Below are 27,112 nucleotides of genomic sequence, written 5' to 3' on the forward strand. Positions count from 1 at the left end.
ATACCTGACAGGAGGGTGGAAAGAGGATGGAGCCAGGCTCTTCTCAGTGGTGCCCAGGGACAGGACCAGGGGCAACAGACACAAATTGAAACACAGGAGGTTCCATCTAAACACCAGGAACCACCTTTTCCCCATGGGGGTGACTGAGCCCTGGCACAGGGTGCCCACAGAGGTTGTGGAGTTTCCATCCTTGGAGAAATTCAAAGCCATCTGGACACGTTCCTGGGCAGCAGCTCTGGGTGGCCTTGCTTGAGCAGGGGCTTGGACAAGATGACCTCAGAGGTCCCTTCCAACCTCAGTCATTCTGTGATGGAGATCTCCAACCATTCACTTTTCTTGTTTTCTGCTGTTTCTCCACCCTTCTTGGCCAGCTGCGTTTTCCCCTCTTCTCTGCTCAAACCCCTCTCCTTTCATTGCCTTTCAAGGGGTCATGTGGCAGTGTGGAAGGTGGCTGATGGTAGTGTCACAGTGATGGGAAGAAGACAACAGTAGGTGCAATTCCCAGAAAAAACCTGCAGCGATGCCAGGCTGTGAACATGAAAATGTGCACACCACAGTGATGAAAAAAAGAAGGGCCTCAGTGCAGATGCAGAGGTATGGAGTCAGGGGCAATTATTTGCCACTGCAAAGATTGCAGATGAATGTGAGCCCCTTTACAGCCCCAGGCTGGTGGTAACCAGCCTTCTATCCACCTGCACCGGAGCTGCCCCTTCCCCACCTCACAAGACACCAACCACAAACCTCATAATAAAAACTACTGAGATGTTGAGCTGACACAAGAAATGAAGCACATCTTTGAGGCAGCCCTACTGCTGGGCACCAGGCCCTGTGTTGCTGCTCTGCCTTGCTACTCCCATGTGTTTTGGAAATAGCCTGGCTTCCCCACAGTAACTTGCTGATGTTACATACCTTGTTTGCTGGGCAGAGAACCAGAGGAGTGCAGAGGGGTCTGCAGGGACACTTTCTCCTTGCCCTCAGGATGTTTATGGTATTGAAATTTTAGCAGGAAGCCAAGCATCTGTTCTTCAAATAACGAGGCCTCCCAGGAGAATGGGTATAGAGGCAGAATCATCACACATGTAAACACCTGGTCTTACAGGCAGGAACAGAGTTTGCGGAAGGAGAGCAGCACCTCTGAGACTCGTTCAGCTTTGCTTCCGCTGGTTAATGAGTTCAAACACCATCAATATTCAGTGGCAGCCCTGCACTCCCCGGGTATGGCTGTGTGTCAGTGCGTGGGCTGGCACAGACAGGGAAGGTCTGGGCAGCACAAACACACGTGTGTGCCCTCCCCAGCACTGCAGTGCTCCAGAACAGTTCCAGAACATTCAGCCTTCACACACCTCCCTTGATGAAAGGGGGGGGCAGAACCAAAACCTGTGGCACACATCCCCTGCACTTCTGTCCTGTCTCCTCAGTAGATTCCAACTCTACCTCTTCATGCCTACAGTCTGCACTTCAACACTATGAACTACAAGACTGTGCCTTCTCATTTTCTTTGTGTGGTTTCTGCAGCACTCCTGCCTTCTCCTCCAAGTCCTTCGTCTTTGCCTCTTTTTCCATTTTTGGCGTTTTCAATGCACAGTAGATTTTTTGATTTAGATGAAAGAGGGTGGACAGGGGTTCTTTCTTCCTTTCTTTAAATGTTAGTGCCCACTCAAGCAAGATGGACAGTATCCAACAGACGAGCTGTGCTGCTGCTCTGACACTCTGCTGCACTGCCCTGCACCAGCACAGTCCCACCCAACCCCTCCCAAGCTTACCAACAACTCTGCCACGTTCTCTAGAAGTCACCCAGCACTGCTGCCAAGCCAGACCACATCCAGGTGTAGGGTGACTCAGCTTGGAGGCAGGACTACAGCAAGTGTGAGGATGAGGCCTCCCTTACCTTTTCCAAGAACTGACCCCAGCAGGAGGGTAGTGACCTCTCACATAGGACCCATCCCATCAACCCGTGAGGGTTCTGGGAGAGGAGCCAGGCAACACAGGGACAGAAAGAAGCCCCACACCATGCCCCACTGGAGCTGCCTAGAGAGGAACACTGCTGTTTTCCCAAAGAATCTCAAAGCTTTTACCCCTTCCTGCCAGTTCCCACATGGACCCCTGCCACAGCCTTTTTATGTTGCTCAATGATCTCCTACACTAAAACTGCTGCTTGCACTAGTTGAGCCTGCAAGGTCAGGTGCATCTAGCTGCAGGCAATCAAGATTTGCTCCAAGAGCTCCAGGACAGAGCTGCAGTTCTAGGGCATCACCTCTGTCTTAAATAGGAAATGAGACTGGAAGCAAAGAGACCACAGGGCTCTACAGTTCACAAGCACAATCAGATTTCATCTTCGAGCACCGTACCTGGTGCAAACTCTGGCTTGGGAACAAAGTTGCCTTTACCGTGGCATTTATAGGGACCTGAAATCCCAGCCTGAGAGTTATAGAGTAGAAGGATGCCTGGGGTTCAGTTCTAGGAGAGTAGAAGGGGAACTGCAAAAAGCAGCTGTGATATGGCTGAACACAGATCACGTGCAGAAAGCACCACTGCCCCACACCGAGTATTTCATGCTTGGGGCTCACACCTATTGGTGGGATAAAGAGGGTGAATCCTGCTGGAAGCATCACAAGTCTCAGCTGCTGGAAAATCCAGCTACAGACACACCAAGCCATTCTCAGCTCCAGGCATTCCACTTGATGCAGAGAATACCTTGGTGTGCCAGCCTGGCATGGAAGGGCTGGTTCAGTAGCTTTACTGAGGAAGCTGCACCACCTGCTGTCTGCTCTGGAGTCAGTTACCAGAACATCATCAAAGATGATCACTAATAACGAAAGTTTTCTTCTTCAGAACCACTTTTTTTTTTTTGCAGGACATGCTCTTGATTAAAGTCATCAAGAGTTCATATCTGAAAACTATGAAGCAAGATTACAGAGGGACAGCGTAGTCAAAATGGTTCAAGTCCCAAACAGAATATGAGGAGTTCCCTTTAATACCCAGCTCCTGTCAGGAGAAAGATCACACTGTTATCCCTTGGGGGAGCTCTCTCAAGTTATTTCCATTCCAAAAACTACAAAAGGTAGCACTGAACAAAACTTTCAAAGGGGCGAAAATTCCGCCATGCAAAAAAACAGCCACCTGCCCAACATCACTTGAGGCTCAACAGAAAGGAAAAAGAGCCACCTTAAATCCTGCACTACTCCTCTTTCCTGGACAAGGCTGCAGCACTAACTGATCCAATCCAGTGTGGCAAAGAAGGAAGATTCTTACAAAAGCCACAATACTAAAAGTCTTCCTAGGATACAGTGCATGAAGGCAGACAAGTCAGTATGCTCACTTGGCTGGCATAAATATGAGAGGTTGCAGGAAGTTCTAGTTCTAGAGATCAATGATCCTGTTCGTGGGCAAGTGTTTTGTGTGCCAGGCCTCAAAAACAATTTGGTAGGCAGCAGCAAGGTCAGTGAAGCTCTAAAAGGAAAGGAGTTCAGAAGACAAATGACCTCTGCTTCATAGGTACATAGTGCACAGACAAAAGGGAATCAGAAAAACAGTTTATTTAAAAAACAAAAAATCCCCCTCTCAAAACCCCACATACTTTCTGATAAGCTTATTGCTCAAGTTAGGCCTCCTGTGACACAGCTCTCTCTCCTCTTGGCCTGTAGCACCACAGGTACTCCTGCATCCCTATCCTGCCTCCAACCAACATCACTTGGCAGGTTCAATTGGTCCCAAATACCAGCATTTAATTCTCTCCTTATTATGCACACAGAACATGGAGGTCACCAGGCACAAAAGGTCCTTCTCACTGGGACAACTCTAAGGATTTATAGTCATCTGCTCCCACCAGGATGGAAGTTCCTACTTTGTAGAAACATTAAAAAAAAAGGGGGGGGGAAGGTATCTCTACCTTCTCTTTTGAAGCCAAAGCCTAAACAACAGTAAAATCATCCCTGAAACACTCAGCCTGCAGTCCAGGTATGTCCACACTCATTCTACAGCCCATGGTCTACACTCTCAGTATTCAGCCTTCAGGATCCCCTAACAGACTTCCTGGAGCATTTCCATGTCTCATGGGCTGTTGCACATCCACTGAACCAGGGCTTCTCTTCAAAGTTTCTGTGAAAGGAATTTTGCCTGTTTCTTGTGCAGCATTTACAGATTCACACTGCAGCACAGCAGCAGAATTCTCTCACTAGGCCCTGGTTCTCCTTTGGGTGGTCACAGAGACTTTTAGACTTTCCTCCTAGATAGATATCAGGCAGGTTTGGTAAGAACAGAGCAAGAGACTTTGTGCTTCATGTTCAGTCATTGCTGTGGGGTTTCAACATCCTCTTCCTCCTTGTCCCCATGTTCATTGTGGTGCAGCAGCAGCTCCAGGTCAGGGTCAGAGCTGGCCTCTTTGTGTGGCTCCAGTGTTTTGTCACCTGTGTGCAGACAGCCCGTTTAGTGACAAACTTGGAGCACACACCAAACCTGGCGCTGGCAAGGAGCTGCAACCAGACACAGCTCCATGTGAAGCTACGAGAAATCCCAGAAAGAAACACAAAGTGATTTAAAACAATGACCTTTGGAATTCACAGCTTTGAGAACGACATGAAGGGAGATTCCTGACAGGCAGACAGCAAAGCCCAGCCAGTTCAAGAGACTGAGGCGGTCTCCCAGCAAATGTGTGGCGAGGAATAAAATGCAGATTTCCTGTGGAAACAAAAAAACATGACAAGTGGCAGGGCAGGACCTGAGGAGATATGCACGAGATGTTTTACAGCTGGTGCCCAGATCGAGATGCCAGGCTGCTAAATTTCCATCAGCACATTCTTTCATGCGCACGGAGTTCTAAAAACAGTTCCTGGGAACAAACAACCTGTCAAACTGGGATGTGGGATTTTAAGTCATCTGACTGCATAGCTTGGTTACAGAGGAATCTTCCAACTTCTGGACCAGACAGATTTCACATGTCAGAGTTCAGCTCAAAAGTACGTGTGCTGGACTCTTAACAGGAGGGGAGGATGTGCCAAACTAGATTACAGAGATAGCTCAAACCAATGGTTTGTTCACATACAGGTCTGATGCAAGAGCTTGCCCTTCTCACCCCTCCTCCCTTCTGCACCATCCACTGCTCATGAGGCCCACGTGTTTTAGTCTATCCCACATCACAACAGACTTTGGTCACTAATGGTATTTTTTATAGAACAGTCACTAGTCTCTGGCCCTTTGCTGTCAGGGACTTCACTGCAGAGACTGAAAGGCAAAGCATCAAGCTCCTGTGCAAGGAGAACAAAAATAACAATCATTTCTAAGGATCTAAGGGAAGTTCCCATCACGTAAGGCCCAACAGGGATGACTCAGTACTTGCCTTCTAGTATTAGCACAGGAACCATGCCTTACCTTAAAAATGCCAGCAATGGAAAGGGTGAGGCTAGATGTTCTGGAAACCAAGAGGAACTCAGAAAAGCCTAGACCAAAGGCAAGAATTCCACCCAAGAACAGCTTCCCTACCAGAGAGAACAGCATTCCTGCTTCATGGAAACGGAAGAGCTTCTCTGATATGGACAAAGGCAGGCCTAGGAACAAGACAGTGAGTAGCAGAATACCTTCCCCAACTCCCAGGATTCCTCTCAAGATGGATGGGGGTGGGCTGCTCACATTCCAGTATCAGGAGGATGTGGAGCCAGTTCTTCACAGCCCTTATTTCCACAAGTGTGGCAGGCTACTATTCCTACGCACTCTTTAATGATTTGCCAGCATAAGGTAATTCCAGATCTCTAACTACTTTGTAAAGTTCACAGCTGTTGACTTATCTAAATGAATCATCTCAAACACCAAACTGCTAAGCAGTCTCCCCAACCACTCTATAAAGCTATCCCTGCTTTCTCTAATTAACTCACGCACCCTCAAACACCGCAAAGAGTGGGAAGAGCCCCAGGAACATGAGCGGCTGCAGGTGAAACATGATATCAATGGGATTCTGGAGCCCTGAAAGAGGAGAATCAATAACAGACCAGGTAGCAACAAGCCAGGGAATAAAATAGCTCCCAGAGCCTTTATTAGCACCATTCCTAGACACACACCTTGTTTGTGATGCCCACACCTGTGCTGCTGCAGATACCAAGCCACCTTCATCACCCATCAACAGATAACTCCTGCCCCAGGTTTCAAACACCTTCCCTTACAGGAGATGTTTTGTTTCTGCAGCGAGGGCTACCACCTCCTTATTCCCCTCCCCATTACCAGCACCACCACCCCCTTTCCTAACACCCTACGTACCCAGCTCAGCCTTCTGCATAAGTATCTGTGTGAGAGTCCAGCGAATGCCCCCGAGGAAAGAGGCACAGAGCACCAGGATGAACCCCTGTGCGTTGAACTGGGTGGACTTGTAGGTGAACATGAAGAGTCCCCCAGCAATGAGCAGAACCACCAGGAGCAACGTCACTCTCTGCGTGAGATCAAACACAACAGAGACACACAACCTCTTGCTTTTCAGATTCATCCACATAACTGCATTCTCCCTCTACTTACATGTTTCCTGTACGTGTATTGCCTTATTTCCCTGGGCCTGACCTTCTCCCTCCCTAAAGCATTGTGTGGCACTCTTACCATTTCCTCCAGCTTGAAGAGCAGTGAAAAAAGCAGGATGAAGAGAATAGCGGAGGATTTGGTCATCGTATAGCTGTAAGAACCAAAACACACTGTCAGTCCCCTCCAGTGTAGTCTTTCCCACCAAAATACTATTAGAAACCAACCACCCACTTCTACATTGCTACCAACAAGTTATCACAGACCCTGCGTGCTGACCCCACCGAGTCAAACACCTATTCAAGAAACAGAGCCTGACAAAGCACTTTTCAAACCCCACCCAGGCAAGGTGATGTTTGTACTCACAGGGAGACAGTGACATACAGGAAGCTCCAGTTACTCAGCCCAATATCCAAGGAAGTTGACAGAGCTAAAGAATCAATGAAAAAATCCTGATGTTAACTGTCATCCACTACCTAAAAAAACCCACCACAAAACTCTGCTACTTGACCAAAAACACAGAGAGCAGAGCAGAACCAGGGGAAAAAAAAAAAGTTTTCCTCATGTTAACTCTTCAGTACCAATATAGCTCAGATATTCTCAGCTCTTTATGTTTCTGTTTTGCTCTGTGTGATTTACGTTGGGGTCAGCACTGCAGTCATTGAACAAGCACTGTGAAAAAGCCAGAAATAACTCTTGCCCTCCCTGTGACTGAAAGCCATCACATATTTGCATAAAGTCTTTTTTGAATGTATCAGAACATGGTAACTGGTAAGTCTGAGGGCCACCGCAAGAAGCCTGAAGAAGCAACAATCCTTAGCACACACTCTTAACCCTGGGTGCAGCATTTGTTACAGTCTATAATCCCTTGTACATAAGTTTCCTACCACAGGAAACAGTTTTGCTGATCCAGGGGCAGGCTATGCTGAAAGGTAATATTGCTGCAGACGTGGAGAAAGCATTTTTCAAGAAACCATGGGGCATTTTATGTAAGGCATTGCAAACCTTGCCAGAGATCTTAGACCAGATGCTGTTCTGTGGGAGCCAACATAACACACAGCCAAAGAACTGCAGAAGTAGTTACAGTTCTGTGCTCTGAGTAGGAGCTTCACTCCTTGGTCTCAGCTACAGTTCTGTGTGCCACGTATGATGAACTTCTCTATCAGGCTCCAACCTGAGAAAGCTGCTGAAATAACATAAATGCATGGCTTGATACCAATGTTAAAGAGAAAATGTTACTTGCAGAAACAACTTATCGAGGTATTGTAGAAGATTCTCATTATTTGTTCTCGTGTGCCAGTGGCTCCTTCACAAAGATACGTTCTGTGTGGCCTCTCCCTGTACTAACACTTCTTCGTAATGAGCAATGAAGGTAGCACACCTCAAGCTAAAGCTCCAGGTAGCACCTACACCTGCCCTGCACCTGGTAGGGAAACGCAGGGCCTGGAGAGACAGATGCACCCCTTGGCTCACCCTGTCCCAGGGGACTGGCCCTGACCATCCCAGGACAACAAACAGCTCCAGAAGTGGTCAGAGTGCTGCGGGAAACCCTGAGCAGGCGCTTGGAACATGCTGAGTTGGAAGGGACCCATCAGGACCAGAGTCCAACTCCTGGCCCTGCGCAGGACACCGCAAGAGTCACACCATGTGCCTGAGAGCATTGTCCAAACGCTCCTTGAACTCAGACAGGCTTCGGGCTGTGACCACTTCCCTGGGGAGCCTGTTGTAGTACCCAGCCACCCTCTGGGTGAAAAGCCTTTTGCTGATATCCAACCTAAACCTCCCCTGACTCAGCTCCATGCCGTTTCCTCGAGTCCTGTCACTGGTCAAGAGAGTGAAGAGATCGGTACTTGCCCCTCTGCTTCCCTTCATGATAATGTTGAAGACCACAATGAGGTCTCCCCTCAATCTCCACTTCTCCAGGCTGAACAAGCCAAGTGCCCTCAGCTGCTCCTCGTAAGCCTTAATCCCCAGACCTTTCACCATCCTCGTGGCTCTCCTCTGGACGCTCTCCAACAGTTTAACGCCTTTTTTTTTTTTTTTTTTTTTTGTGGTGTGCCCCCTTCCCCTCCCCTCCATCCGTACCTGCGGGGGCCGCCCGGCGCAGACAGTCGGCCCAGGACAGCGCTGCCCGCGGGCGGCCGGAGCGGCACCGCGCCAGGGCTCGGGCGAGCGCCGCCAGAGCGAAGATGAGCAGCAGGTGCAGCAGAGTGACGAGCAGCGGGAACGGGAAGCTCTGCGGGACCGACAGCCGCTGTCACCGCCGCCTTCCCGCCGCCTCCCCGCGCCGCCCGCCCCGCCACCCCCACGGCACCTTCATCAGCCACTTGTTGTAGAAGGTGATGCCGATGGAGAAGCCGTAGTAGAGCAGCACCAGCGGCGCCGTCAGCGCCGCCCGCCCCAGGGCCGCGCCGCCCGCCCCCGCCGCCATGCGCCCGGCACCGCGCCGGGAGGGACGGGCGGGAGGAGGAGGAGGAGGAGGAAGGAGCGGGGATGGGGAGGATGGGGGATGCCGGTGAGGGGTCCGCGGCGGCGGGGCAGCGCGGGGCAGGGCAGGGGGGCCGCGATGGCGAGCGGGCCGTGCCGGCGGGGGAAGCGGGTCCGCCGCTGACGTTGCCGGGCGGGGCGGGCGGACGAGCCGGGGCCCGAGCGGGGCGGGCGCGCCGCGGTGACGCTCCGCGCAGGGCGGAAAGAGGCGGAGGAGGCGGCGGCGGCTCGGAGCGCTACTGGTTATTATTGAACCGATACAAAAGGCGGGCGGCGCCGGGTCCCCCGCCCCGGGCGCCCCCGGGTCCCGGTGCCGAGCGCGCCCCGGGCGGTGCCGGCGCGGTGCCTCAGCCGTAGTGGTACACGAAGTCGTAGCTGCTCGGCTCCTTGGGGATCGGCGGCGGCGCTTCGGGGATCTGGATGTTCTCCAAGTCCAGGAGCCTCAGCTTCATTTCCATGCTCAGCAGCGTGTCCAGGTCGCTCTTGGTCAGCTCGCTGGACATGTCCTTCCCCAAGAGAGCGTTAAGCCCATCGATCCAGATACAGTACTGTGGAAAAGAAAGGGTAATTCACGACTCCATGAGGGCATAAATGAGAGGTTATGTTGAACCTTTCCATCCATGCAACAATTAGAGATGCTCCTACAGCTTCAAAATAGGAAGCAATGGTGGAAAAAAAACACCCCATATCCAACCCCAAAACAGGGCCTACAGATTTCCAATGGAAGTTACAAGCCTAGAGGTTAAGTGTGACCTCATGGCTGTAGGAGAGGGCCAAGAGTTTCTGTTGTGGCATAACACAAGAAAAAGCAAACCTATTCTAGGCATCATAGGAGGAAAGAAAGTAGCAGTGCAGACTAGGGGAAATTAATGTGGGATTATTTTTTTCTTTTTAAATGAAAAAGGTAACTACAAAAAAAATTATTCACATTAAGCATCGCCAACATATTCTAAGAATGAACCTGGTGGGAGACAGCCTGTTCAAGTCTTTAATGAGAAGCAACTGATTCTTCTTAATCTCTGAAGCTAATTGCTATATATATATTCTACTGCTTGATCACTGTGTTTCTTACCTCGTATTTATTAGGTGCAATGAAGTTCAGGGTCTCATCGGGATCGTATAATATGGAGAAGGCCAATTCTAACACTTCCTGAATGGAAAAGAGTCTTTCAGTAACTGAACAAAACATTACAGCACCTTCTGTCTGCCAACCTGAGAGGAACTGCCTTGCTGCAGCTCAGTACACTTTCCCACATTGGTGAACAATTCTGAATAGACTATAGCACAACCACACAGTGCCCACAGCTCCCAGTAGTCACAAAGGAATACTAGGAAAAGGCCCAGATAGGAGATGGGGTTTGAAAACAACACATCTGCATTGTGGGAGACCATTTGCTCCTGTTCCTCTCTTTCAGATTTCAGTGCTACAGTAATAGATACTAATGACAGGCAAAAAGGGAGCACTTGCCTTGTTCTGTTTCAGTGCACTTTTCTCCTTCATGTGTGGACAATCCTTCCCTGTGACAATGGCTTTGATGTCTGCAACTGGAACTAACAGTGAAAAAGTAAAACTCCCAAACAAGCAATCCTAACCAGGAAAAGACAGAACTTTGTTTTGTCTTTGCAAACTGAGCATTGTTTGTTTTTTTGACTCATTCCTGCAGTTTTCCAAAACACATTACCAGTAAGATCCCAACAGTTGGCTGTAAAAAAAGAAACACCAAGCAATTCCAAGACTTGAAGAATTCGAGAAGGACTGAAAGTTGGTATCACCTCAGTCAGGGTTTCAGCCACAGCTCTTTCGTCTTTATCTAGGATTATACTCAGCCTCTAGACAGCAGAGCACAGAACAGTGCATAGCCTGTAATCAGGACTTACTTTTTTCCTGTAGAGATTCAAAGGTCACTTCCCCCTGGGCATTATCTTCCAGATCTCCATAGTGTAGCACCTTGTGATTCAGAGCCAGGCGACAATACCAGAATCTTTCTGGAACACACACCAAGCAGAGTAAGCTGAGCAAGATCATTCACAGGAAGCCTTACAGCCACTAACATCAGAGCCTCTCCACCCAATCCATCTGCTCCCCCAGCTCCTCAGCACAGCTTCTTGTTCATGAGGGATTCTTAGAAATGCACATCTGTGCCACCCCAAACTACTGGCTGATATGGATAGCCCAGGTAATCAGCCTCTCTTTCAGCAAGCAGGCAGATTAGTTCATTAGATCTTATTTGCTATAGTTTTTCACATGAGAAAAATGCAGTAGACACTGTCCCCTTACCTTGTCTTCGGCGATTTCCAATTTTTCGAAAGCTGCTTCCCTCACAAAGCCTGTTCAGGCGCTGTTGCTTTATCAGCTCCAAGATCTCAGGTTGGATTTTCTCCCTCAGCTCCCTGGCAATCAAATACAGAAGAGTAAGCAGAAAGTGGAGATAAGAGCAAGCACAGAAGGCAGTGTTTTTGTCAGGCACATACACAATAGGGGGTGACTGGAAGTCATCTTGGCTCATTCTCTCAGACTGGCGTAGCCGCAGAATCTCTGAGTAGCTCAGGCTGCGCAGCTTGCTCTTGAACTGGTCCAAGGAGTTTGGTTTAGAGGGGAGAGCCCGTGTGATCTGTTCCCTCACAACCTGCATAACCTAAAGAGGTGGGGAAGAGAGAAGAGCAAGTCACGTTCTTGCTGCTTACTGGCATCAGAGAACCAGGGCACAGCTCAGAATGGATGTGGGATAAGTGGGGCCAGGAGTATCAACATACCAGTGACTTTGAAGATCAAGAAGAACCACAAATGACCTCAGGTCATACTAAATAAAAGTTGAGCCATCCCCCCTCACAGCCCACATCAATGCCCTGTTCACATCTTCTGTGCCCTACTCTTTAATGAATTGTACAAGTTGAGTGAACACGTGCTGATCTGCAGAAGATTTTACAAGAATATCTCTTCACCACCCTGACCTTATTAAAATCTTCTGCTGTTGCCCTCATTTCTTTCCAGGTCTTGTTCAACAGCTGGATGCAGATGGCAAATAGCTCCTCAAATGCACGGTCATGGGTGAAAAACATGGGGTGATAGTCATTCCGGCCTTCATTGGCTTCAGGGAGAAACAAACCACAACCATGTGAGCATATTGTACAAAACGTACCTAAAATCCACTACAGTGACAGACAGACACCTGATGGTGCACAATAGTACTTACTCCAAGAGATTAAGACAGTTTATTGGGAACAGCAACAATCTCCACACTTCACCATGCAAACCTCTGTGACTCATGTGCCCTTTTCATCCTAGTCCCCAAAAATGACTGCTTGCAGTATTTTCCCACTTTCCTCTGGCAGAATTTCTTACAGTGGTTAATTTTCTTAGAATACTGTGTTGAGACTGTCAGCATAAACTTTTCTCAAGTTCATGATGGTTTCTAGACTATTTTTTTTATACAGCACCCTGCTGAAGCTTCAGGAAGTTGAAACTTTCTGCTTGTGTCACTTTTTCAGGAGAACCAGAGCACACATACCTGCCAAATTTCTTACTTTATTTTGACACTTGGACACCAACAAGCTGCCCCTGTCCCTACAGGACAGACGTGAGATCAAGGTTCAAATGCTTGTGAATACTGGTCAGCCTGTAAGCTACTTACAGAAGCATCAGCCCAGCAATCTGTAAAGGTGGGAAATAAATGGTACTTACGGAGTTCCCCAACCTGTAAGATCTCACAAAGCATCCTGGTGAGTTCAATGGCACTGCGCCCAAAGGGACACTCGTGTTTATCTTCTCGACTGCTGTTCTCCAGGACAATCTACAAGAAGAAGGTGCCACACACACTAAGAAGACCTGCTGAGCTGTTGGCATCTGTAAAAAGCAGCAGCTTCGCTCACCCTGATATAGGTGTCCTGATGAAATTTAGCCAAGTAGAGCATGTTGTCCAATGCCAACATCCCTGGAGGAGTCTGAGTAAAATCCATGGCTGGATTGATGTGGTTCTGTGAAAAGAAGGTGTAGAAAGAATACAAACAAATTAGCTCAAAGGAATTGTGTGAGAAAATTTTCTGAATGAATTTTACAACTGCCTGTCCATCAAGCACTCCCTCACATCTATCCAAGAGGTAACCTCGGATGACAATGCTATCCAAACTTTCTAGAAGAAAGGCTGATTCCATGTTCTTCATAGAATAGGTGCACATGGTAAGTAAATATCTCCAGAGAACGTGCCTAATGAACCCTGGCATTTAACTAATTGGTAAGTTCATAAGACTTCCCTGGGAGTCTGAGCGTAGCTGAATTTCTAAACTCAGATGCAGAATTTTGGTTAAAGCAAACAGCTATTTCTGCTCCTTATTTCCCCACAGCTCCAATGGAGATTGTTTAGATTGCCTTCACGTGGTTTAGAGTCAGCCCTCTCTCTAGATGCCTACAGTGAATCCCAGCATCTTGTAGTCCTTGGTGTACATGGCTTTGCGTTTCTCTGTTCCACTGCCAGGGACGCTGTTGCTGTCGGACTCGGCATCGAATGCAATTCTTCTCAACTCAAATATGATGTCTCTCTGTGCCTGAAAGACAGAAGGCAGGGAAATGCCAACATGATCAATCACTGGGGCAGTATTTTCACATAATGCACAGAACTACCACTCCTTTCAGAGCTCACACGATGAAATACAGAAAAATGCCAGAGGTCATTTACACTACACAAGAGGCAATCCATTTCAAAATTGCAAGCTTCAGTACACTGGAGTAAGGCAAAGTATTTGTTGGCAATTTCTAGGCTTTCAGATAATGCTAAGGCATTTCTCACTAAAGACTACAATGCATCTAAGAACTGAGTCACAGACACCTTAAAAGTGCCCAGTTTCCTCGTATACTGCAAAGAAATGGATCAGATGATGTACCCTCCATAGAGGTGGAGTAACCAGTTTGACAGCTGGCATCACACTGGTCAAGAAAGGAGTATATGGCTTCCAGTGACCACTTACATCTCAAAATCCCACAGCAAACAGCAGAATAGTCATGAGCATACCCTGATCTCAGGGACTACAATGTGAGGGGTGGTTTTGGAACCATATGCACCATCTACTGTGAATTCTATAGAGCTAAGGAGCTCAGGTATAAGGCCCCCTGTACATCCTATTCTATCAGATCTTACTCAGCTCTAATAGTCACCTGATCATTGGGGTCCATCTTGGTCATCATTCTCTCTTCCAGGAGATTAAAGGTCAGGACCTGGAGCACGTACAGCTGATGGGCCATCTCTGTTTTAATGGGGCGGTTTCCTCTGATCACATGCTGCAAAATAAAGGATAGGGAAATGAAGGGAGTACAAATAAACACTTAGGCATTAGCCCTAGGCACATGCCAGGCTGCATGCACATCTCTCTGTATGAAGATTCAGCTGTTTAACCTCCATATTCCACCAGAAGCATAATGATAATGCTCTGTAACAGCTGAAAGTAGCATCCTGATAACTCCCTTTTGAACAAGTGACCCCAGCTTCACTTTTGAAAGAGTCACTTTTCAGGAAGTGCCCTGAGGGCAGCTGAATTTACACCATGCAAAAGTGAAACCTCTGGTGAGGGAACTTTAGAAAGCACTGGGTTATTATAGACATACTTACATTCAGGATTATAGACCTCAGGTGCTTCTGGGCAAATGCATTAGCCATTTCCTGTTGTGGAATTTAGAGATGAAATAACATGAGTGAAATATAAAACAAGAGGCTCACATTGTGCAGAAAGGAGAGAATGAAATAAGCCTATGGACTGGAGATAGCACTGGCACACAACAAAGTGCTTCTACTACACACTGTCAATTTAGCATGGCATCTCACCACAAAGCAAGCATCAGGTTGGGATGCAAGGGTCATCTTTACCATGGCACAACTCAGAGATGGCTCCCCTACAAAACATTAATGTGGAGAAAGGCGCTGGTGTGGTCAAAGCACAGAAGCAAATTTAGCTTAACGTTGGACATCTAATGATACTTCAGGTATGGCAGCAGGGAGCATACTGTGGGTTGCCCAGGAATAATCTGTCATCTACAAGAGGTTCCTCCAATTAGCATTTCACAGCTTTCTACACCAAGGTACACCCAGGAGAACAAGGGCTAGAGGATGCAGGTTTCACATCTCTTCCCGCTCAAAAACTCCCACTCTGACATTTACATTTCCTTTGTCTCAGTTCCTAAAGAGATGTTCAGAAGTCAGTTTAAGCACAATTTGCAGAAGCATTTATTTCAGTTTACAAAAAGGGTAGGGGAGTAATTTTCATGCTTACAGGAAAGCTTCCACTTTCCCTCTTTACTGCATGGCTTCCCTCCCCAGGTGAGGAGGGTTTCCCAGCCATGGAGTAATGCTGACAAACAGTCACAGCAGATGCAAGATGCCTTCAGTTCCAGCACCAATTACACATGCACCTGCAAAAACCTAACCTGTGCTTTCCTTGTAAATTGTGAAGATGCACTTTCTAACATAGCAGTGATCTCATTACACCTGCAGAGAGAGTAGCACAAGTGCTAATGTCAAAAGGGAATGTTATCATGAGTTTGCTGCTACAAGCAAAATCTCTGGGTAAGAAAAATCTGTTGGGCATTATATCATCTGGAAGAGGTCCAAAAGATCAGACAGTCTGAGATCTCTTCACGTTCCTCTGCAGTGCAGATTGAGAGCTGGGAGCAGATGTGGAGTCTCAGACAATTGCATTCAATCAGCTGCACATTCTGAGCAATCCAAGACTGTTCCAACTGCTTATATCAACCCTGCTCCTGATAGACTATAAAAAGTCTGGTCAAATGTGTGCATTAACCTTTTTCCAAGTTCCTATTATCACTTTTGATCTAGACAGAAACTTCCTAAGCCAAGACAGTGATAACACTGACTGACAGCCTAGCTGTGATGGCTGCAAGTTCAGCGGCATTTGTGTGACAACCAAAGTGAGTCAGTGCTTGAGTGGAAGATATCTATGAAGTATCTAGATGAAATAGGAGAGCTTTTAGAGATAACAACTGCCCTCTGAGTCATTATTTTTTACAATTTGTGAGATGTAGCACTGAGAACAGGACAAGGCCTGCTGCTGGGATTTGTTCATGCACGTGACACAAGGAATCCTTAGTCTGAAGGAATTAGTTTGTACATGGGATGAGGTAACAAGTGACTGAAGCAGGTAAAAAGGGGGAAAGACAAAGACAACTAAACAATTCTAAACAGCATAGAAAGAAGCATGAGCACACACACAGTCTAACCACTGCTAAGGGGTCTATGTTCTGCTGAGAGTCCAACAGGGCCCACTTTGCTGCTTGACACAGTCACAGAATCACAGAAGCATTTATGCTGGAAGAGATGTCTTGAGATCACCTAGTCCAACTCCCCTGATTCATCAGACAGAGCAGGCTGCCCAGGACTGTGTCCAGTCAGGATTTTAATATTTCCACAGATGGAGACTCCATAATCTCTCTGGGTAACCTGTTCCAGTGTTTGATCACTCTAACACTAATTTTGTGTGTTTGTGTGTGTGTTCACATGGAATCTTCTTTTAAGCTGTGCCCACTGCCTCTGGTCCTGTCAGCAGGCACTACTGAGATAAGTTCCCGCTTCTTTATTCCCTTCCATCAGATATTTACAGACATAAGACCTCCCTGAGCTTTCTTGTCTTGAGGCTGAGCAATCCCAAATCTCTCAGGCTCTATTCATATGAAAGGTACCCCAGTTTCCTAATCAACTTCTTGGCCCTTTGTGGTCATGTGGATTGTGTTCAAGGGGAAAAATAAAAAAAATGAAAGATCCCTTGGAATTTTGTTTGCTTGTATCTTGGCTGAATTACCAGTAGATAAGTATAATTTTTCTTATTTTCATATGTTAAGTATATATATTAATTTTAGAAATTATGTAACATTTATTGAGACAGCAGTTTCCCCTCTGAAGGCACTGCATCCGTGGCAAAAGTGGAACATCCTCTGTGCCACCCAGAAAATCTAAAAAATGTACCAGAATCTCAAGATACAGAAGGCTGCAAATCAACCTCTTACAAGAGTGGTGATTTCCATGGAGATAGCACAAGGGAAAAAACATTCTTATACTACAATTCCCATAAGGGAGAAGTCACAGATCAGTCAGAATTTATGCTCTAGCCCCCAGTCAGCAACAGATTTTGTGACTGCTCTTCACAAACAGCTCTATCTTTACAAGGACACAACTGGATATAAAACTGTCATTGAGATTTGGGGTATAAAAAGTTAAAAGAGACTCAGATTGCTAAAGAACTGGTTCCAGTTTTACAACTGGTTCACCTGATCAGTCACCAGTTTCCTTTTACAATCATCTGTGTGATCTCGTTTTCACAGTAAGTCATTCAAGGTTTCTCTTGCTGCTGATTCTTTTCCCCTCCACAGTCTGAGTACATCCCCACCCTTCTCCCTAGGCTCATCCCCTCTCTGAAGTCTGTGTGCATCTTTTCTGGGGTACAAGGAGGGACAACTGGAAGAAAGCTCACATGCCTACAGCTCCACACGACCAGCCCCCAGGCTTGAGTTACTTACAGTGATGGGCAGGTCTAGAGGGTTAAGCAGCTTGTCCTGCTGGCAGAAAGCAAAAAAAGGCACAAAGAGAAGCAGACAGGATTTAGCTCAGAGTCCAGAAACAAGGCACAAACGGGGCACTAGAGAAGAAAGGCTCAACACAGCAAAGCTACACAATACACACATATGCACATCTTGCACGTAGCTGAGATCTTGGGGGTTCCTCAGAGCAGGACAGGCGTTTAATTTCTCACATTTGCCAGCAGGAATATCCCCCTATGACTTCAAGAAGGTCCCCTTTTGGGGGGAGAGGGAGATGTGGTGTTTATTTAGGAAGTACATACAAACCCAAGGACTCTGCCCAGCCTACCTCTCCCATACACAGTTAACTTTCTTAAAGAATTCTCCCATGCTGCCTGGAGGATTACCTTCTGTTCTCTCAAGGTCTTTCAGAATCCTTTCTGAGCATCTCCTAAATAGAGATGTGTGCTCCAGGACACATTATTAATGGGATGGTACTTTTTCTCCAATGTTGCCATACTGAAACAGCCACATAACTTCTTGGCAAGGTTTGAGGTCTATCTTGCCCAGACAACGTGATTTCTGAGGCATAAAGTAAACAGCCAGCAACCATTACTCAGGTTTAAAGTCAAAAGGCAAGAACAAACCTGTCTCTTGTCCTCAGGTGCCTTCAGGAAGAGGGCATTGATCAGAGCAATGGCATATGTCTGAATCTCTTGGTTTGAGCTGCACAAACAAAGAAAGGGAGGATCGTAAGAGAACAGACAGTACAGAACATCCCAGCCTGGTGCTTTGCCTGCACCATGAGAACACTGACTGCAGCTGTCCTGCATTTCAACAAACAAGCAGGACTCATGTAAACTACGTTCATGATGCCCAACCCTTCATAAGGCTTGCAAAAAGCTGACAGAAAACTGTCTGCCAGGTCCATTAACCAGGAGACAGAGCAGACTGCAGCCCAGCACCACCACAGCTTGTTTCCAGTGCTGGAACTATCTCTGTAGAACCTAGTTATACTGCAGTCTGTTGCATGGATACAGCTTGAAACTTGTATGGAGCAAGTAATTTTTCTCCCCTGTGCCAACGGAAGCCACCAAATGCAAATGGAACTAAGGGGAAAACACACCTCTCTTTATGATATTGCCTTCCAACCTCAATAGTTTGGCCCAACCCACACTTCTTATTTTTACTGAAGAGGTTCTTCAGGTAAAGGGTCCTTATTCCCTTTCTAGACCACATACACCACGTGGCTGCACTTGTGATGTTCAAAACATCACAAAAATAAGCTTCCAAATGCCAATCACACTCTTCCACCCTCACCTTAAGGCTGTATGAGCACAAAGTGACATTGATACAGTACATTGTTTGCACTATCGTGTTGTCAAACTACTCACTGATTAAGGAATATCAATCATATTCACAATTAGTGCTTTTCCACATTTGCAGAATTAAAAGGCTTGAGGAAAAAAAACCAACCTACTCAAACCTCTGACAATTACATGCTTCTTTTTTTTTCATGGAAGAGTAGAGCTGACCTAGACAAACAGCCCTAAGAGACAGATATTGATTTGTTGGTTTGTCAGTTTGTTGAGAGGAAGGAGATGAAGGGATTTTTTTTTTTCCCTTCAAGCAAGAAAAGCAATTGTTTTCTTCCTTAATATGCAGGACAAAACCCAGAAGAAGATGAGTTCTTAGATTCTAGTGGAGACAATTTAAAGAGGGGTGAAGGTGCAGATGACTGGATGCAGATGGTTTGGGAAATTGTTTTTAGTCAAACACAGGTTTGGTTCTAACACCGAACACACTCGTGCAGTTGTTTAAGCAGAATATCTTTGTTCAAGACATACACTCATGTGTCTCAGTGCTTCCAGAACACAGAACACATTTTTCTAGTATATTTTTTTTTTAAATTCATTAGAAATCCTAAAGTTCAAGGAAGGTGTCATATTGGTAATACTTAAAAAAAATATAATCTTTAAGTGTTTTAAATTTAAAAAGAGGTGTTTTAAAATTGACAGGTATAGAAAAAATTGATACAAATCACGCTGTTGCTGGGTGGACACTCACACTTGCAGGTGGGAAATGAGCTGCCCCACAGTGATCTCTTCTGCAATCTTCTGGTACAGGGTCTGGCTGTTGAGCACCATGCTCTCCAGGATGGCCAGGGACCGCTGGAGGATGGACACATCCACCATGGGCTGGCTCACATACCCTGCAATCTACAAACAGATGGACCAGCAGAGTCATTCTGCTCTTTGTTCTTCCTGGAAGCTGCGTTAAAGCACAAAAAGAAATAGTATCCACTCACCCCCTCCACCCAAACTCACCTGTTTGATGAAGGTTATTGAGACCATGTCCCAGGAGACAATACCGTGGTCCATGAGCTCCAAGAAGGCAGTCAGGGTGAAAGCCAACATTTCACTGTAACTGAGAAAATGAAGAATGAGGTTACAAGAGATCTGGTAGCAAGAAAAAAGCCTGTCCAAGCTGAATAAGCTGGGTAAGAGAAAAATGTCACCACCTTTTAATAAAACAGGCTACAGTTTTGCACCTGGAGGAGCAATAAAGTATATTCATTTACGCAGACAATTTTACTGTTTTGTAGAAATATATTGTAGAAAGACATTTTATTTTTCCTGATGACAAGCACAAATTAAAAATAGCAACAATAAGTCCCTAGTCCTGCCACCAGAGACTTGCAGCCACCTGCATCAGCACTTGGCTGGGGAACAAACATGTTTTAACATCAGAGAGAAACAAAAGAAAATTAATTGTCCTTCTCTAAATATTGGACCTGACTTGAAATAAAATGAAAGCACAGCATGAACTGTGAAAAATTTAGTATATAACCACAAGACAGAACGGTGAAGATTGCAAAAAATGCAGGAATTGCAAGAAATGCAGGGGAGTGCAGGGCAGCCTCTGTGAGGAGAGGCTGAGGCTGCCCCATGCCAGACACAGCCAGTGCCAGGCAGCTCCAGGATGAACCACCACCGGCCAAACCACTCCTTTCGCCTCACGAGGTTTAGCCAAGGACTAGAAAGACTTTGTTCAAACAGTTCAACTTTGCTATGAGGTTAGTTGCTTTATGCCACTTCAGCAAGCAAAATCAGCCTCTTATTTGAGGCCCTCTGTTTCAGAGTCCTGGAAGACAGGAACTTACTGGGACAGCAGCTTGGTCCCGCTCTCCACAAGCCGTGTCAGCACTGTAATCCCTTCCATGTTGATGAACTCTGTGGCAAAGGTCACGTCTGCTGAAAGTTTGGCCAGTTCCTTCATGGCATCCAGTCGTGCTTCCATGCTGTGGGACTGGATCCTCTCCATCAGCTGGCGAGCTGCCCTAGACTGGCAGGAAAGAGGGATGGTGCCAGTTACAGACCAGTTACCTGCAGCCTGAGTTCTGCCAGCATCAGCATTCTGCCAGAAGGCCGTGGATGGGCAGAGAGAGCAGAGCCAGGGTAGAGAGACACCAGCAAACATAAATTTAGTAGCAGCAGCCAATAAGACTAAGATAAACTAAAAAAAGGCTGCACTCAGCAACAGTTGCAGCCAAGCAGGAGGTGAGCAAAATGCTATTTTACAAGTTTGAGCAAATGCTTGTTTTTCTTTCTGGTGAGGTGAGTAGAGGTTTTTTTCCATAGAAATATGGAGCAACACCATTAAAGAAATATGGTATTAAACACAAGTCTCATAGATTCAAAGAGAAGCACAAGCACATTTTGTATATCCATGAGACATTCCATAAGATTTCTCAGACACAGATCAATGATATCCTCTCAACTACCTCTTGCCAAGTAACTTCTTCCAGTTCTACTCACTCTCAGCTCTATCCATTGACACTTGCACAGAAAAGGTTTAAGAATTTAAATAAAAAGGAAGCTGCAGCAACTCTGCAAAAGACAACTGTTGAGGTCACAATAGCAAGAATTCAGCAGGAACCACCCCATCTGCATCAAATTTGTCTCTCCTTTAATTTTTTGCACTAAGTTATTGGAACTGTTGCCTTCCAACTGACCACGCTAAGTGCACTCATACTGAGAATGCCTTTGTCAGGTGCTTCACAACATCCTAATCTAGGGGATGCACTAAAGCTGTAGATTGGGTTTATTTATAGAAAGTCCTATAAAAGGGCAGAGCATCCAAAGGAAAGACACACACCACTGTCAGAATGGAAAACTAAGAGTGTGTGCCTCATTGTGCAGAATGGCCCAAAACGAAGGGAATTCCCCTGAAATTTGGGGAGGAGAAAGAAAAGCCAAGAGGCAAGAAACAGCCTGTCTTGTGTGGATAGTCACTGAGAATGAAGGATGTGAGGAAGCATTTACCGGGGAGACTGCCAGCTGCAGGATAGTTCCATTCTTGATGTCACAGCGAGTCTGAAAGAAAACACAAACTTTAAACTGTGGAAAAGTAGGGGGGAAAGAACGCAACTGGATCTGCAGTGCACGAGTAAAGGGGTTCTCACACCACACAACCCTACTGAGGGCATTGGAATTGAGACCCTGAGCCCCCACACCCATGGGCATGCAAAGGGAGAAGTGCAAGGCTCCTCAGCTGAATGACACCATTGGAGTCTAAGAGCAAAGATGCTGCCCCTCAAGGATTAGTGCCAGTATTGTTCCACCCACCAGTCCAAGACATTCTGCACTCTCCCCCGGGATGTCAGCAAGCTGCTGCCCCTCACACTGACCTGCTCTGTGATGTACAGCTGGGGACCATCAGCGTACCGCAGGGTGTAGTACTCAGGGTTTGGCAGGGACCACCTGGCAGAGGAAGAAGAAGGACACATAAGCTTCTTCCTCCTCTTTCTTCTGGCTCTCAATTAGGAAATGGAGCTCGATCCCAGCAGGGTGCGAAAGAACTTTCAAGCCAAGCTTTAGCAGGGGAAGTCAGGTCTCCCAAAGAGGAGAGAAAACACCCTCCTCTTGAGGGGAATGTGGGACTCCAGCCTACTCTAAATCAACTCTGTGGAACATCTGAGGAGGCCTACACTTTGGTAACATCAGGATGGGCCAATCCTCAGAGAAACTGACCCTAGGGCACACATAGGCACACACTTAGAACTGGAATAAAGATGGAATGCCCTCGTTTTCCGGGAGATCCTTTTCTTCACAATTTAAACCCAGCCCATTGCATGGCCAAAACTGGCAGCAGGCAGCATGGATTGTGCCAGCAGCACATGATCAAGCAGCAGAGACTTTCCACGGTACCCCAGCAAGATTTGTCAGCGGGACAGACTTTCTCCACAAGGGTTCCCAGAGAACTACTCACCCATCACAGACCTCCTTGATGATGGATGCAAGAGGCCTTTTCTAGAACAGAAAGAGAGTCCTCAGTAGCCATGTTCCTCTCAACCAGAAAGGAATACTGCCCATTTCTATGCTTCCCACATTGCAGTATCAACGCTGTGGTGCCTTTCCTCCCCCATCTGGTTACCAGGTCTCACCTGATCTATCTCCAGCAGCTGGGCATTGGCACCTGGCCACTCAACAGCCACTTTCACAATGTCTGAAGGCGGTGGCATTGCTCCAGACTCCTCCAAGTGCCTTTACAACAGCATACACCTCCACACCTGTTAAGAGAAAGGATAGTGAGTATCTCTCTGAAAACCATTTCACTTGTTACATTGGATCTAATGGGAAGTTTCAAAACATCAAACACAATCAGCATTATGGTTTCCTGGGCCTGACAGGGACAAAACATCCAGCGTAGCAGAGATCAAGGCCTCACACTAAAACAGCACATCATGAAATGGCACGTCCAACCTTATCACCTAGAATAGTTCTGAAGACTTGTCAGGCTACTCCCAAGAAGGAGGGACCCTCTGCTCAGCAAAGCCCCCTCTAGCACCCACCATCTGTACTGCCAGGTCAGTTCATGGGGTAGCAAGGAAATAACTTCCCAGGCTTGGCTGCTGTCTGTATGTGGGAGCAGAAACAGTGTCCACATAGCTTCCCTCCTGTGGGTTGGACAAGGTGAGGCCACACAAAGGAAGACTGTTCATAAGAGGGTTCAGTTAAATTAGTGTTTCAAAGAAGCCTTCGCAGCCCACAGAGCCAGGCTAATTCACAAACAGAAAGCACAGAGCCTTTGGTGTCCTATGGAAACACTGCCTCCAAACCCCCTGAGCATGTCTTATCACAAATTTCTTCTCAAATTTTGATTACCAGCGCTCTGTTCTCTCATTCCAAGACAGACAATTTACTCTTTGCTAAGAGACATGTGAACTTGCAGCAAATATGTTCTCAAGAGGCCTCTAACCCTGAAGGCATACAGAGCTGCTGGTGCTATTTTCCCATCCATTACAATAAATAATTTAGGCTCTACTCCTTTATTCCACACTCGTCCTGAAGCAGTTCATCTTCTGGTCTCCAAAGTAAACTAGAAATTCAGGCAATAAAGCAGAAGGAACCAGGACCAGAATTGTACCTTGCCTCAATGCATAAGCAGAGCAAAGCACTTAGGAATCTTCATAAAGACAGGAAAGCTTTGAGCCCAGATATATTTAGAAAGCTGAAGCCCCCTGTTCAGCACTTATTACTGGGGTATCCAATGCAAGCTTACTCATACCAGTTTCCTTCAGCCTCTTCACAAATCAATGGTCAATACCTGATATGTCTGAGGACAGCAAAAGTCTGCCAAGCACGGCACACTGCAAGTCAGAAGAGTCCCTCTTGATCCAAAAATGCTTCCTCTAACATTCAAGTACAGTGTAACAGAGAGAAGGCAGAACCAGGAAAGCCTGCTGACCCAACGTACTCCACAGCAGCAGCCATTAGAAGTCAGAGCTTACACAACCCTGCTGTCTTGCAAAAAGACAGATGAACCCAAAAAGACAGATGCACCCTCACTTCTTTTTTCACAAATTACACACACACACTAAACTAAAATAAAAATAATTTAGACTTTCAAATGTCTCTTGCAGGAATAGATCAACTAAATCTTTAAGTATACTTTGGCAATTACTGGCATACAGTCAGTAGTTCTGCGTGTACTCCCCAAAGTGCCCAATTTGTATGACACCCCCAGATCTTCAGGATATACAGGTTTCCACGCATTAGATCTAGAAACAGACAGGCAGTTCCCAAAAGGTGTGTGATTTCCACTCACTCTTCTCCATTCAGCAATTAAAGCCTATGATGGCCTAAACTTGACAGCCTGAGAAAACTCAGTCCTGTGCAGAAGCACACACACACCATCTCCAATAACTAGACTGGCTTGTAATAACTGAATAGGTAATTACTGCTCCCATGAGTGAGCCAATTTGCAATTAGAAAACATCAAACCCATTCAGTGTTCAAGGCACGACAAATACACAGTGAAGAGACAAGGTTCCAAGATTACTTCCTGGAGTATTAAGAACTGAATTTGCAACTTTTAAACTAATATACCCACAAGTAATTAGCATCTAATTACCACTTCTCCCTTCAGCCTCTTGCAGAACAGTCACAGCCTTTTATTTACACTGTGACTTACATTGCAAGGTGCTACTAAAGAGTAGAAGGAAATATGGTACTTTATATGCCAAAACAGACACCCAGATTACTAGAGGTAGTAGCTTTGCAAATCTCTAACTTGTCTTTTTCCATGCAAAGAACATGCCTCATTCAGAGAGAGGAAGTGCCCATTAGAACAGAAACACTGATATTATGGGAAATTGCACAGAAATCACAGAACCATTTAGGCTGGAAAATACCCTTAAGATTACCAAGTCCAACCATAACCCTAACACCGCCCAGTCCAGCACTAAAACATGCCCCTAAATGCCATATAAATGTCCTGTTCCATAAAAAAAGTACTGCAGAGGTTGGCCCACAGCTCCTAGAATCCATGCACTCTACCTGCAGCTTCCCTGATATCCTCACCACTGAAAACAGGGATCAATCAAGCTGTGTTGTACTCCCTTGATATCTCAAAAAAAAAGCTCTCCGCTGCATACATGCAAAGTAATTCATCATGATCTTTACGACTATTTCTGCCCCAAATTTCTTCCATAAATGAGCACCCACTCACGACTGGCAACCATGTTCCAATCAGTATTCAAGGCACAGCAAATACACAGTGAAACAAATAGAGCTTAAAGACTGTTTCTCTGCACAGCAGCACCACGGAACAGATACCACAGATATCTCTACTAAGGCAGAGATTTGAAGACCAAGAGGAATTGGCTAAGCAGAACCCAGAGAAGTAAGAATTAAAAATTAAAAAAGGTAGGAAACTCTTCAAACAGCCTGGGTCAAACAATCCTTTGAAGGACCCACATGGATCAGTGGCTCAGCAGGAGCACATTTCCAGAAGAGGAAAATGAAGAGTGGACTATGAATACAAAGGGTACTTCAGGTCAGCCTCTTAGCACCAGGTTGTCTGCCAAAAGCATGCTTTGAAACGATTTCACTGCCTGTCTGCAGACAAGAGAGGTGTCAGATGTTCAGTTTTACAATGGATATTTTGCAGTGCAATAGTGATAGAGCTGATAAAATGACTCTTCAGAATCTCTCATGAAGCACAGACTGTGATTTTCCATAATTGTGATTATCAGTTACTTATGGGTCTCTCACAGCACATTCTTCACAACAACAGCATGTAAACAATTCCCACAGTTTTTTAGAGGGAGACAGCAGCCAAGCTGAAATCCATCAAAAATTAATTCCCTCTGCTTCTGCAGAGTGAGCTCTGTCATACAAAGCAGTGGTGCAGGGGTAGCTGCAGGGCAAAAAATCAGCACAACCACTAAAAACACACTATTCAAGAGACTTCTGAGAAGCTTCAAGCTAAAACAACTGGAGTATTTTAAGCAGAACTTCCCTATTCACAAACTCAATCTTCTTTTCATTACAGATAGAGAACAAAGTGTGCTGCACACAGAATGAAAATGAGGAGGATGAAAGAACATTCCCTGAAAAAGAAAAGCTGCCTGGTAGAATCACCCAGTCAACAAGCAAATAGATGCAGTTTCTGAAACCTGTAGATGCAACAAAACACCCCAGTCAGATCTCAGAAAGTCCCCAGACGGGGCCAACAGGCCAAGGGAAAGGTGGAAGTGATGTTGGCAGAAGGACTAACTGGACAGGTGTGTAGAGAAGACACCTTGGCCAAGCAGCATGAAAGCATAGTAGACAGCAGAGTCCAGCCCCAGGGCTACAGAGTTTTCTATGCTACCTCACATAACAAGCAATAAAAAACATCCTTCACTAGAGGAAACAAAGAACCAAATGGCTCAGAATCCATCTCTGGAATCCCACATTCCTCCAAAGGCCTTCCACAGCTGCACTCTGGCTGTACAACACTAAGCCTACATGCTCTGGTCGCGCACATTCCAACACAGCTTGGCACAGGCCACCTCTTGGCAAAGACGGAAACCGACAGCAACAGGCAAAAAGAGAACTGCTTTTTTAATTATTTTTAATCAGTCATGTGAGCTGAAAGCCGACAGCGAGTCGGCCCCTCCTGAAGCTTGGGCCAAAGCTCGATTTCAGGCGCTAAACGATTTTTTTTTTTTTTCTGCAAAGCGCTGTCCGTGCTGGGCCCCGAGGGAGCGGCCGGGGATGCACAGCGGGAGCTGCGGGGACGAGCGGGCGACCCCCGGAGCCGGAGCCTGGGGAGGGCGGCGGGCGG

General features: G+C 46.4%; 2 protein-coding genes across 8 annotated transcripts in view; both read right to left on the reverse strand.

Annotated features, from left to right (window-relative positions):
- Positions 1-3,519: 3,519 nt before the first annotated feature.
- SLC35C2 (solute carrier family 35 member C2) lies at positions 3,520-9,027 on the reverse strand. 2 transcript variants are annotated; one of them, XM_027693814.1, is made up of 9 exons: positions 8,810-9,027; positions 8,581-8,731; positions 6,862-6,925; positions 6,577-6,649; positions 6,247-6,415; positions 5,872-5,955; positions 5,479-5,543; positions 4,548-4,677; positions 3,520-4,406 (listed from the first exon to the last, which is right to left on the reverse strand). In XM_027693814.1, the coding sequence occupies exons 1-9, from the start codon at positions 8,924-8,926 to the stop codon at positions 4,288-4,290; spliced, it is 972 nt and encodes a 323-aa protein (XP_027549615.1). In that variant the 5' UTR covers positions 8,927-9,027; the 3' UTR covers positions 3,520-4,287. The 2 variants fall into 2 exon arrangements, with proteins under 2 accessions (XP_027549615.1, XP_027549614.1); XM_027693813.1 differs by having other exon boundaries at positions 5,368-5,543; positions 8,810-9,025.
- Positions 9,028-9,205: 178 nt separating this feature from the next.
- ELMO2 (engulfment and cell motility 2) overlaps positions 9,206-27,112 on the reverse strand; it is an 18,565-nt gene continuing 658 nt past the window's right edge. For 2 of the 6 annotated variants that reach the window (XM_027693808.1, XM_027693807.1), the window contains exons 2-22: positions 22,944-23,069; positions 22,769-22,809; positions 22,188-22,260; positions 21,823-21,873; positions 20,661-20,842; positions 19,825-19,924; positions 19,565-19,716; positions 18,145-18,223; positions 17,498-17,533; positions 14,583-14,633; positions 14,132-14,254; positions 13,390-13,524; positions 12,853-12,957; positions 12,665-12,773; positions 11,935-12,071; positions 11,455-11,618; positions 11,261-11,373; positions 10,861-10,968; positions 10,451-10,533; positions 10,055-10,132; positions 9,208-9,530 (exon numbers count right to left, since the gene is read on the reverse strand). In XM_027693808.1, the coding sequence (XP_027549609.1) occupies positions 9,330-9,530; positions 10,055-10,132; positions 10,451-10,533; positions 10,861-10,968; positions 11,261-11,373; positions 11,455-11,618; positions 11,935-12,071; positions 12,665-12,773; positions 12,853-12,957; positions 13,390-13,524; positions 14,132-14,254; positions 14,583-14,633; positions 17,498-17,533; positions 18,145-18,223; positions 19,565-19,716; positions 19,825-19,924; positions 20,661-20,842; positions 21,823-21,873; positions 22,188-22,260; positions 22,769-22,809; positions 22,944-23,021 (2,199 nt within the window). In that variant the 5' untranslated portion in view covers positions 23,022-23,069 and the 3' untranslated portion in view covers positions 9,208-9,329. Of the gene's footprint in view, positions 9,531-10,054; positions 10,133-10,450; positions 10,534-10,860; positions 10,969-11,260; positions 11,374-11,454; positions 11,619-11,934; positions 12,072-12,664; positions 12,774-12,852; positions 12,958-13,389; positions 13,525-14,131; positions 14,255-14,582; positions 14,634-17,497; positions 17,534-18,144; positions 18,224-19,564; positions 19,717-19,824; positions 19,925-20,660; positions 20,843-21,822; positions 21,874-22,187; positions 22,261-22,768; positions 22,810-22,943; positions 23,071-25,338; positions 25,355-27,112 lie in introns of those variants that run through there. The other 4 variants (XM_027693810.1, XM_027693811.1, XM_027693809.1 and 1 more) reach the window with 4 other exon arrangements.

Source organism: Neopelma chrysocephalum, unplaced genomic scaffold, assembly GCF_003984885.1.
Source record: "Neopelma chrysocephalum unplaced genomic scaffold, ASM398488v2 Primary Assembly neopelma1_94, whole genome shotgun sequence".
Classification (NCBI taxonomy): Eukaryota; Metazoa; Chordata; class Aves; order Passeriformes; family Pipridae; genus Neopelma; species Neopelma chrysocephalum.

Coding starts and splice junctions, on each gene's coding strand:
- SLC35C2 (XM_027693813.1), bottom strand. CDS start 8,926: ATGGCGGCGGGGGCGGGCGGCGCGGCCCTGGGGCGGGCGGCGCTGACG. Junction 5,544..5,871: donor ACTCTTTGCGGTGTTTGAGG/GTGCGTGAGTTA, acceptor TCTTGTTCCTAG/GCCTGCCTTTGTCCATATCA. Junction 4,678..5,367: donor CCATTGCTGGCATTTTTAAG/GTAAGGCATGGT, acceptor TTGTTTCCACAG/GAAATCTGCATTTTATTCCT.